This window comes from Fistularia commersonii, chromosome 32, assembly GCF_037954325.1.
Source record: "Fistularia commersonii isolate RoL2024-O1a breed Wild chromosome 32, RoL_Fcom_v1.0, whole genome shotgun sequence".
Lineage (NCBI taxonomy): Eukaryota > Metazoa > Chordata > Actinopteri > Syngnathiformes > Fistulariidae > Fistularia > Fistularia commersonii.
This window is the reverse complement of record NC_141315.1, coordinates 5,780,102-5,792,179: the sequence shown is the minus strand read 5'-3', so window position 1 is coordinate 5,792,179 and position 12,078 is coordinate 5,780,102. Positions and strand designations below refer to the sequence as shown.

Here is a 12,078-nt window from a genome sequence, read left to right as displayed (position 1 = left end):
CCAACCCCCACCAGGGACATCAACACTGCTTTTGATATCCTTCATCTTTAACAATTGATCGGCTTCTTCTGCAAAGGATTGACAAGATAGCATACCCAATTCAAAATACCAAGATCATCTGTGACAAACTTTGCCAGACCTGGCATGGATTCATCTTGCTAAATTAGTAGATAATTCTAACTGAAAAAAAGTGCTTAATTGACCTGTGTTATCTTGTAAGGGGACCTGTTTGGCATGAAAAATTGTGTTGATCTAAGGAAAATTGCATTGATTGGACACAGAATCAAAAATAGCACTTGTGTTCACACAAGCTAGAGGATTAAAATGGCAATCTAATTATCTAGATCTCCATGAAAACAACCTCTCCAGAGGTGGAACAACACAGAGTAGGAAGTGAAGCCATGAAGGAACACAATGCGTATGTAAGTAGACTACTGGTCTGATATAACCATATAAAATTTTAAAACGTAGGTGTGTGTCATAGTGCCTGACTCATGACCAGTCTAGACATTATGATTTATACTCATACACTCCAGTAAAAAACAGAGACATACAGTCTTCAAACATAATCAATGTATCCAAAGGCATACAGAATCATCTGGGATCCCATTCTGAACATAACCAAAGTGCCAGATAAATTACCTCAACATTATATCCATGACAATGATCGACAAAAACAGCTTTTACTTCATGTCCTTGTTTGGTTCCACTTTCCTCATTTTGAACTAAGTCCTCTTTCATTCTCCCTTAGTTATTGTGTGCCTCCATTGCCCAGTAACTCAAGACTATGTTACCTCCCGGAACAGCTCACTGTATGTGTTCAAATGAACTTTGGGATTCGTTGCCTAATACAATGTGCATGACATTGAACCAGAATAGGAGAGAAAAAGGATAAAAAGATTATTGCAATTCGTTCCATCTTGCCAGGTGATGTAATATCTGTTATTGAGCAAGGTGGGGGGGGGGGGGGGGTGGAAATAACACGGCAAAGAGGCTGAAAGGAAAGAAAATGAGACAGGCAGGATGGAGCAGAAAAGCTGAGGATTTGAAATGCATTCCACTTATTTCAGGACCACAGGCATTAAGTCATGATGCGCTTTGATGCAGAAAGCCTATAATCTCATTTTCCTTGCATTGCATTTATATAGTTTAATGTGCTGATCAAACAGAGAGATAGATTTAAGTGGTGTTGATATGGGAAGCTGATTGGGGAGGTCCCACATGGTAACATTGTACCAAATGGACAGCTAGTAATATCCATCTGCCTTATTTTGTCATTAGCTTGCTTGCCTCACCATTATTTTTTAACGAGACTAACGGAAAAACATTGTTTGAATAATTGTGCTGTGCAAAAAAAAAAGAAATTACAGCGTATTGAAAGGGAGACAAAATCTTTAATCAAATCTATGGAGCTATGAAAAACAATTACCGTAAGTGTTACTGAAGGCTACAGAAATTACTATGTTATTACAAATCGAAATGATTGCAAAGATGCAACCCTACCACTCAACACTGCTGGTGGGTGATCTATCTATTAGTGAAATCATACATTTTTCTGCATGTTGAACTGGTTACTATAGCTACGAGAATAACCCTTGGTGAGACAAAACTGCAAAGGGACATTGGGGACAGTCAAAAGGGTCACAGTCGCACAAGGTTACAATCCAGGAAAAAGAAAAGGTGATAATATAAATTACAGATGTAGTAAGAGAACACAATGATACAGAGTCACTGATGTTTGAAAGGAGGCCAAATTTGAGAGGAACAGGTATGAAGAAAGGGTTTCGGGGTCGGCTCAGGTACAGCATTTTTAAGAGCAGTAGTGAGATTGATATAGAAAAAGCAGAGGAACGGCAGGCGAAGCAGGAATTTCAGCATGATGAGAACATAGGCTAACACCTAACGATGTACAAAGTGTCGTCTTCAATTTGTTTCCATCTTACATCTCACTCAGAGAAGTGGCATCCCGAGGACAATAATGTGTTAACAATGCTCACTTTAGACTTTCAGTGAAAACTGGAGGAAAAATGGTAAGCAATGCAGGGGATCCCATGACAGTCTTATAAGCAGATGCCGATAACTGGGCTGGATAGAGACTATTAAAATTTACATTAAAAGGACTTTTGAGCAACTTTCAAAGATGAAATGATTATTTTTTCACTTTACTCCATTTTCAAGTGTCATTATGGATGTATTTTCTTTGCGTAGCACTTAAGTTTTCATGCCATGTTGTTGCCAAGCCACAGGACACTTCATCTGCACTTGAATGATTTTCTGGTTGCAGTCAGAAGAAAAGTTATTGATGTTGGGGACTCATTACAAATACCTAAGGTAAAATAAACTGCAGACAAGAATGCTGCTTGTTAAGAATATCTCTGTAGGTTGTACAAATATATCTGCAGAAAATCTTCTGTCAAGGATTTAGTCAGACAAAGTCACAGATACATAGCTTTTTAAAGCATGAAAAAAATAACTGTCAGTACCATTAAATGTGAACCCAAAAGGAAAAAGAACATTGTGAGGGGAATAATTACTCTTCGTTACTCTTCGTTAACCGCATCATTGTAATTTGTACATCACAACACATCATCAAAATTTATACCATCAAACATCAGTTTTATATTAACTTTTTATAATCATTAAATGCCTATTCTTAACTCTTAACCATTCTCTTTGTGTAAACGTTATAACTAATGAATGCTTATATGGTGTTTTCGCCTTTGTAATATAACTTTAATGGACACAGGGATGTAACCTGCCATCTCTGATTCTGTTCTCTGGAATCTGATGTCTCTCAGAAGAAGAGCCTGACATGAATTAATGTTTTAAGCGAAGGTTTAAGCTCTCAGGCTGTGTAAACCACTCATTAAATTCCATTATGTAACTATCAGATACTCGAGGAATAGAATTGCACATTAGATCTAAACTCATCAATGCAATAAACAAACTACTTATACTAAGCATGTTCAGGGTTTGTCCTCATCAGAGCATCATTTGTCCCTTCACTTGACTGAAATGACATATATTTAGATATACAAAACAATGTATCTCCTGAAGTAATGAATATAAGGACTTGTCATCTCCCACTGGCAGAAGTTTAAGTCGCACTGCACAGTTAGCCTGTCAGGAAATTGTCTCTTCAACAAAGAGAATCTACTATTAGTGACTGCAACCTGTCTGTTGCAGCTCCACTGCTGTGTTATTCGAATTGAGAAAACATGACACACCAAGTTGTTGCAGTTGTCTCAAATGCACCATATCTATAAAACATCTGGGTGGTGGTGGAAATGATTACAATTGCTCTGATGTTCAAGTAGGACAAGCCTGACTGAGCACCTCATTTGTGGCTTTTTGCCATATGTACTGAAGAGAGTGCATAACACACGCTATTACTTTTTCCCTGTGCACGCTTATTTTTTTTTACAAACATACTGCAAAATATAATCGATAAAAGATGAAGTTAAAAGTAAGTATTTTGCAGTATCGTCGGAGGAAGCCTGTCATAGCGAAACACTTTTGCATACTCCTCCAGGGCCAGTGTGATAATGCACACTATAGCTTCACAACATACATCATTGTATCTGTGGTCCCAGACACATAGCGTCAACATTCTGAGCTATCTATACTGAAGGACTCATACTGAGGAGCCGGGAAAATCCAATCAATGCAAATGTGTGTGTCTGTGGGTGTGTAGGAGGGTTTTGCCACGTTTGAGTGGTTCATTCATGGCAATTGTTCAGCAGCAATTGCTGTTGGGATAGCGCACTGTTCTATCATTTTTAATTCTTGCCTTCGGTGTCTCATGAGATACAGAGAGGGATTCAAATAAAGGTTCCCCAAAAAGTGTCTTCTTGTCCCCGAAGGGGTCGGGGACCCCCCACCCATATAAATGACCCAAAACTCAACTCTTACATTCCCCTGACAAACTTCAAAGCTTTATCATATGATGCGTCTTCCAACTTGCAGCTTCCACTTTGAGGTTGTTTTGATTTTTATAAGTGTTTACCTCTCTTTTTTGTTGAGAGTCTGGGCAATTTCAATGGTCGATTTTGAGAGGTATTTTTCTCAGACCACACTTTTGAAAGGAGATTTTTAATCTCAGTGAGAATGGCTGATTAAATAAAGAAGATAAAAAAATTTACAATGCTGTGGGCTAATTTCTCCCATGTCCATCCATGAAGAACAAAAACATTGATACAATAGTAAATGGGGTCAGAGAAGCCAGACTGAGATGGCTGGGTCATATAAAGTGGAAGGATAGAGAATATATTGGTAGACAGATGCTGGAATTGGAGCTGCCAGGCAGGGGGTCTCGAGGAAGACCGAAGAGTAGATTTATGGATCTCGTGACAGAGGATATGAAGTTAGTTGGTATGAGAGGAGAATACAGAGAATAGGGTTAGATAGAGAAGGTGACCCCTGAAGGGATAGTCGAAAGAAATAGGGCGACAATAGAAAATTAATATCACGTAATATGGATTATTATTACTATGTGTATGGCATGGCTTTGCTTTACTACTGTCAAGTGCCTTATCCAGTGGCTTTGGTAAGAACTGTGCCAGTTCTTGCATGTTAAAAATACAGTTGAATGATTTTCATTGTTCATGTTCTCAGCTACCCAAGTAAACTTTAGCACAACATGACTTAGATGGATGTTCATGGAACACAAAAATATTTCTCACATTGAGAAATAGCCGTCTCTTGGTGCTTTCACAATCTTTTTAAAGATCAATCAGTAAATGATGGACTATTCAGCAGTTTTGCTAGAAATCTCAGAAAAAAATGTATTTAATGCAAACAAATAGAAAGGAAGTGATTGCAGAATCCTTTGATTATCTGTCTTTAGAGTGAATGAATGTGAAAATAAAAAATACATTATCACCACATATAAGAAGGAAACCTACTCAACAAAAGGACATATATGATAAAAAAAAAAAAATGATAAGCTTAGGTTCAATTGTCTTTCTAACACAGATATCAATCACAACACGAAAAGTGCAGCCTTAAATGTGCATAATGGGTTTGCTTTGGAAATGTTTTGCTTTGTTTTATCAAGTCACATGTTGAAACCTACCTCCTGCATCCACAGCTATTTCTGTGGAATAAAAAACAAGGATGGATTGTCTGAATGTGACCAAAAATAATAGTGTCAGTCAGGCTGAAAAATATAAATAAAGAAATATCAAAACCTTGTCTATATTATTATTATTAAACTGCAAGCAACATCTATGTGCGGTTATTACACGGTACTGTTTTCATCCAGTGAAAGGCTTTCCTACAGAAAGACAAAATCTGGGTCTTGAGATAACAACTAATGCATAAACTACCACAGAAGGAATTCTGGGTCTTTTGGCGAGTAGGTTTCTAAAAGATTTAAGGTTGGTAGTTGAGATCAAAAAAGAAAAATCTGTGGTGACTTGCAGGATAATTGTATAAAGTGTCACACAGTGTTCATAATCATAAAAACATGAAATGTCCTGATATGACATGTGTGACACTTTTGTCTATGTTTTTGCATATGGTCTCCTAATACATAAATAAATTAAATGATATGTATGTCTGTTTAAGGGTCCTTTCATGACTGATCACATCATTAGCAACAGGACATGAATCTCTCCCTTTTGTACAGACTTGCATTAAGTATAGAATTTATAAATATTTATATTAGCCTCCAACGCATGTACTGACATACAAACCTGAGCAAACATCAAAGAAACTGAAGTGGAATCCTTCCATTGAAATTAATAAAATTAGATTTATTTCTAATAGACACAGTGTTCTTGGCCCTGGGTAAAGGCTTGAGTGAAATAAATGCAAAATGCTGAGTGTCTTGTTTGTCACCCAATTTTTTTGACTCACTGTCAGAGACCCAATTTTTGGTCTGCTCTTTTATAATCCAAGCCAAAAGCATCAACAGACAAGATAAACCCAGCCTTCATGCACTGTGATGCTGTATTCAAAACAGTCCAACCTTCAAATCTTTAGGTGTTTAAGATACAAATTAAAATTCAGCTAGACTTTGAGACACCAGAGAAAGAACGAACTGTACCATCAGTTCACGATGAGTAACATTCTTTACTGGCATCCAGAGGTTTGTCATTGAATTCCATTCAATGTCAGGTTTAAAACCAGTGAATCTTTATAAATCTCTCTGAAAAAATTCTATTAGTGTCCCAACAGCTTATCCTTAAAATTGGCCTTTTGCCTATAGCTCACCTTGACATTACAAAGCCCCTCAGTGGTAAACATCTGCAGTATTTATGGGTCGGATCCCGCTCACGTTACGTAAGAATATGTTTGTGAGCGACGCACCAACCCCCAGCCCCACTCGGGCGACTGGCTGGAGGAAGCTTTAAGAGATTAAAGTCCCTCAATACTTACCACAGCTGAAGCTGTAATCTGAGTTTCACTTAGCAGAGCCTAGCAGTCAGATGTATGCGGGTTTGGGATTACAATGATGGCTGGTCCAGATAAATCCCAAAGCACCCTGGGGGAGTGTGGACTTGACTTAGGAAGAAAATACCCTGTGTTTCTGTATGTATGAAAAACCCAAGAAATGAAATCATTCTGAATCCCCATTATCTATTGCTGATGAAATATTGTACCGATCGACATAAAGTGAAACCGTAAAAGCCTCCCATCAATACTCTGACTCTGATCTCTGCTTTAGCAAAGCAAATGATCTTCAGTTGAACACCATCTGCGGTGACCCACATCTTGTCTTTGGGAAAATATACGAATGCGCACTTTTTATGGAGTCCTGATACAAATGTAAATATCAAAAGCAACATTGGTGGCAGCACCACCGCAGGTGAGGTGAAAAGATTATTGAAATGTCGGTCCGTGAGGACAGCACTGACTCGTATAGTAAAAAGTTGCGGATGGGGGAAAAATAACAATAAAGAGAATGAGAGTGTGTTCCAAATAAGAAAAAATTAAAACTATAATTTTTCTTGCTGTTGGCTGCAGTGTGGAGCTGGACTTCAAGCAGCAGGAGGACAAACTACAGCCACTTATGAAGAGGCTCTGCCCTACAGACGATTCACACTTCCCTCCCCTGTGTTACCCCCAGGAGGCCTTCACTTCAACTCCAAAACGCAAGTCCAAAGCTGAGTCCAAGAAGCACGCCCGCTGGAAACTTTGGTTTCTGTGAAAACTGGATTGTCTCCTCCTCATCTACTGTTGCACAGGATTAGCAATTCCACGTTGTCTTCAACATCTGTTTCGGCATTTACTTTTGGTTCGTTTCTCACCCAGTAACGCATTTAACGGACTGCTCTACAATTGGATAATGAGCTCCTGGTCATAAAACAGCTGGATGAGTCATGGGACACAAGGCTGGATTCTGTAGAAATCTCAAAATGTGATGCTCACCAGAGCCACGATGGACTAGTTTCGTTAAACAGGGTGTGAAATGACACCAGTAGAAGATGAGCAAGGTGAGAAGATGAGATTTGATCTATCTCTGTCTATTTGCATATATTTTTCTATCTGACATCTACGGGTCCTGGTCTATGACACTGGTTCAGTCACATTTCTACTCACCAGTTGGGACCTCGTCTTTCTTCCCAGCCGACAGCAGAAGTTCGAAATGCTCTAAAGTAAGCATTAACAGCATATCACTGTACTGCAAAGCACAATTAACACTGTTCAGGATGCACTTTCTCCAAACTAACTCAAAACATCTATTTTCGGCATTAACTCAAATGTGTCTGTCACCTGCTAACATCAGAGGAAAAAAAAAAAAAAAGGAAAAAAAACACACAACACGACTTCAGTAGCACCTGAAGAGGAGATGTTAAGGACAAAGAAATTGGAGAAGTTTACCGAAGTTCCAAGATCAACATCCTCACCATCGCGAAAATGTGTCCTTGACTCAACTGACTGAAGAATAAATGACACTTATTTTAATAATTACTTTGAAAAGTTAAACATTAATGTCCTTTTTTTCTATATAAATATATATATATATATATATATATATACTTTTAACTTAAGGTTTAGTGGAATACATTTATTGAGCTGCGGAAACTGGGAATTTGTTCTTCAATAAGAGTGCATAGGAGGTTAAATAATTTTTGATTCTAAACCAGTTTTCAAAAATGAACATACTAATGTTACACTGAAGATCAATGAAACTTGAGACCCATCCTAGATTAAGAAACTTCTACATTTAAAAAATCATTTGTTTTGAACTGCAAATGTTTAAATTTTTGTTTCTGTCACAACATCAAGTAGGATGAATATGTTGGTTTTCAAAAAAGTGAGGGGTAACAAAAATATGTGATTGTACTGTTGCAGTATCCTGCATAAGCTACTATATTAGCTACTGAAAATCAAGCCAGAATGACTGAATGTGCCACCTTTGATCACAACCAGGGCTTCTACAGTGCAGGGTGCCAGGTGTGTAGCCTTGCATGCTTTTTACAACCCTCAGATTTTGCAGGATATTTTCTAGCTTTTCAAGAAACTATTTTTTAAAGACAATAATGAAAATGTTTTTCTTTTCTTTCACTTGATCCTAAATTACTAGCTACTGCTCATCATTTCCCATCTATTGGTCTGGAACGCAGACTCACACATAGTAACTTCATACAAGTTTGAAAGTCTATAAATAGCCAAAATACTATTTCCTTTCACTAAAATGACTGTATTATTTCATATGTTGTTCAGCATCAAACGGGTTCTGAACCATTTTGAAGAGGGGTAAAGCCAATATCCATCAGCTAATGTTAAAAATAGGATTGTCAAACTGACATGGCCCTCTATGACAAAAGCACTGCCCAAAAAGATATGAAATGTGCCAATGTGTTTTCAAGTACATAATGGTAACATTTTTACATGCTGTCATAACAACAAAACAAAAAAAAAAAATCAATCCTTGGTATTGCTGGTTTGGAACATGCTGCTTTCTGTTGGCTACATGTGATTCACACCTCCATTATTGTGTATGGTGGATGGGTTTCTTTCAGTAGATAAACATTAGCATTAAGAAATAAGTAGGTGTTAATATGTTCCTAAAAGAAGTGCAATTGATTTATTATGTGCAATACTGTGTATTTTATACTGTTTTTAAAAAATAATAATAAAAAATTAAAGATATTTAATATGCAAAATATGGAAAAATAAAAACCAGATATATACAAGAGCACTAAAAGTCTGATACTAACTATGATTTTTTTTAAAGACATAAATAGCAGCTGTATGCTATTAATATAACATTGATCCATTTGGATCCATTCCTGAAACCAAGAAAACATTTTCAGCTTACCTCTACTGGAATTTGATCACACAAAGAAGGTTTGTTGTATTTATAATGGGTGTTACATATCTGGATTTCATAAAAGCAACCAAGACCTGACCCTTAGACAGCTGAAATTCACACGGTTTATACAATTGTCAAACATGAGAAATGTTACTGTTTTGTGGGGTAAAACAAGAAAACCACCTCTCTGTCTCACAATGAAGAAAGCTTAAAGAAAAATCTCAGAACACGGGAAACTTTTGGAGAGTGTTCTTCAGATGATATCCATTGATGAAAACATTGTCATTCCAGCCCTCTTTTGGAAACCATGTTATATTGTCATCAATCAATTTGGACCATAGTATTCATAAACAATACATGGGTAAATTGAGACCTAGTTTATGAAATGCTAAATAGGCTGTGAACTGTGCTGATCCAAAATTGAATCGGTTCTTCTTTGGACCACATATACCTCATATCTTTCAGTTTACAACCATCTGGCAGTTTCAGCCTACTCCTGCAGAAAAATGGACAAACAAAGCAATGGACACGAGTAAACACTGAAAAGAAAACGAAAAAACAGTCAAATAAAAGGTAAATATAAAATAAAATCGAAAGTGTCACATAAATTAATCATTTGGCACAATTCTTTTTTTAGGAACATGAAATATTTTTTGCTTGAAAATGATATGCAGAGCAATTTTAGTCTCTGTGATGAAAAGCAGAGGACGGGGTAGAAAAACACACCTGAATCCGCTCTATATCTCTTCGTTGCAGTAGGGTGGCACAAGACAAGAGCAGAATTAAACAGATAGATAAGCAGCACAGCCAATCTGCCTTGACACCTGCTTCCGATCCTCTGCTAGCACACAAAATACAGGCATACCATCAATGAGGTGAAACCATGAGCTACACTTGAGAAGAGGCTCTGGCTAAATGCCCCAGGGCTGCAAAGTAATCCTAACACAAATGCACAAAGCTCCTTCACACCCCCTTAGCACAGCATTCTCCAATAGACTTCCCTTGAGTGGAAGATTTCAGAATGGTACGTAGGTGCAAACAAGGCAATCCTGTGGTCTTACAATTGCAGTTTTCCAGGTTTGAAGGGGACAAATGTTAAGTCCCAGCGGCTTTAACAAAGTGATGACGGTGAGAACATGCGGGACAAAGTCTTGTCACTGGGCAAATAAACCCAAGGGGGCACTCCAACTTTTATCACAGGAGAGGGGGAGAGGTTTAATGAGTGAGTGATAAGTTCATGTCTGAGGCATTATGATGCAGTGCCATATCTCACTATGCTACTTTTCTGTTGAGCTCTGCAGCAGTCTGGCCAGCAGGAGAAAGAGAGTTAAGGAGAGGGAAAAACAGAACGTAAAGGAGACACTGTAAGAAGTGATTAAGAAGAAACAGAGGAAGATAAAGCAGAATGAAGACAGAGTGAAACAGGGAGCAAAAAGATATAAAGGTTCTCATCTAAAGAGACGGCCTTCAGATGCGTACATTTCAATACATTTCATGCATGCAGCAAAAGACAAGGTCTAACCCCATACTGTCAATCAATAACGCAGAGTCCATCCGCCTGCAGATTTCCACTCCACTTCTTTTGCACACTACAGGAACATCAAGATAACAGAGAGGCACTGCAGCTGTGACCATATCCCATTGTTGTGGAGCTATTAAGGGTACGGTGAGGAGGATACCAACTTATCCAGCATTTTTTCCAATTGTATTCTCTTCGGTACAGAAATACGTTTAGACCAACATACTAATGTTATTGTATTCACGAGAGCTCATATTGACTGATATAAGAAATTACATGAAAATGATGACAAAGCATGTCAGGATAACCAATAATTCAAATGTGTGCATACACTGTGTCCAAGTTCTAACAGGTGTAATACTGCAGTGACAACACAACAGAAGTGACGCCCCATAGCCAACAGTGAGATCAGTCTCATCAACATTCTGTGCCCACCACTACATGGAGTGGACAAAAGAAATAGAAGAGAAAGGGTCTGAGAGACAGAGTAGAACATTAATGCATAAATCTAAATGTAAGTGGCTGCCACTCAGAGGAACAAGGTCAGTGGTTTTCTGCTGTGTTGTATGAGCAGCCGAGTGCAATCTGCCTCTATCTGCCGTGCAGGATAGCAGTATCCAGAGGCTTCAACAATACCTCTTTGATTAGAGTGCTAAAGCACTTCTGTAACACGATATACACCTCAAAACTGTAATTAATTCACACAGACCCAACTGATCATTAAACAATGATTTTGGGACCAGTTTCAAAAGCTGTCACTGTGCCAAGCCCCTCTGTTTTCAACTAGAAAAAAATTATACATTCTTTATATATAATAATTATTACCTCTTACCATTATACCATTACACCATTATAACCTCTAACTCACGCTGCGCTAAAATGTATGCTGCACGCCAACACTAAATATTACATGAGTAATTAGAAATGTCAAGGGATGTAAGTACAGCAGTTAGCTGGGTACAGAGGCTGATTAAAGGAGCCAGTAGAAACAATGAGAGTGCCTTGTCTGATGGGAAGTAACGCCGTTTGCAGCCTGAGCACAAATACACAAAACAGATGAGTACATTATAAGGCAGAGGAAAGCCATAGGTGGAGCAGCAGTCTCACTAACCATAGTGGAAAACACAATTTCATCTGCACTATAGAGAGAGCGCTGAAATGATGCATTTTGCACAGCAGAGGGAGGGTAGATCTGCATTCATGACCGATGATAGCTATTTGGAGAAATGGAAAGCGATATTTGAAATGCATGATCAAAAGACCTTAAAGTAGTAAATAAAACAAAAGGAAAGAG

At 38.0% G+C, this 12,078-nt stretch overlaps 2 protein-coding genes across 5 annotated transcripts in view; one reads left to right on the top strand and one right to left on the bottom strand.

Annotated features, from left to right (window-relative positions):
• The window catches only part of insyn2a (inhibitory synaptic factor 2A), a 30,234-nt gene extending 20,987 nt beyond the window's left edge, over nt 1–9,247 (top strand). The window contains exon 4 of the mRNA XM_086139465.1: nt 6,970–9,247. Within this exon, the coding sequence (XP_085995591.1) occupies nt 6,970–7,153 (184 nt within the window). The 3' untranslated portion in view covers nt 7,154–9,247. The remainder of the gene's footprint in view (nt 1–6,969) is intronic.
• The window catches only part of dock1 (dedicator of cytokinesis 1), a 177,559-nt gene that overhangs the window by 95,961 nt on the left and 69,520 nt on the right, over nt 1–12,078 (bottom strand). The gene's annotated exons all lie outside the window — the stretch shown is intronic.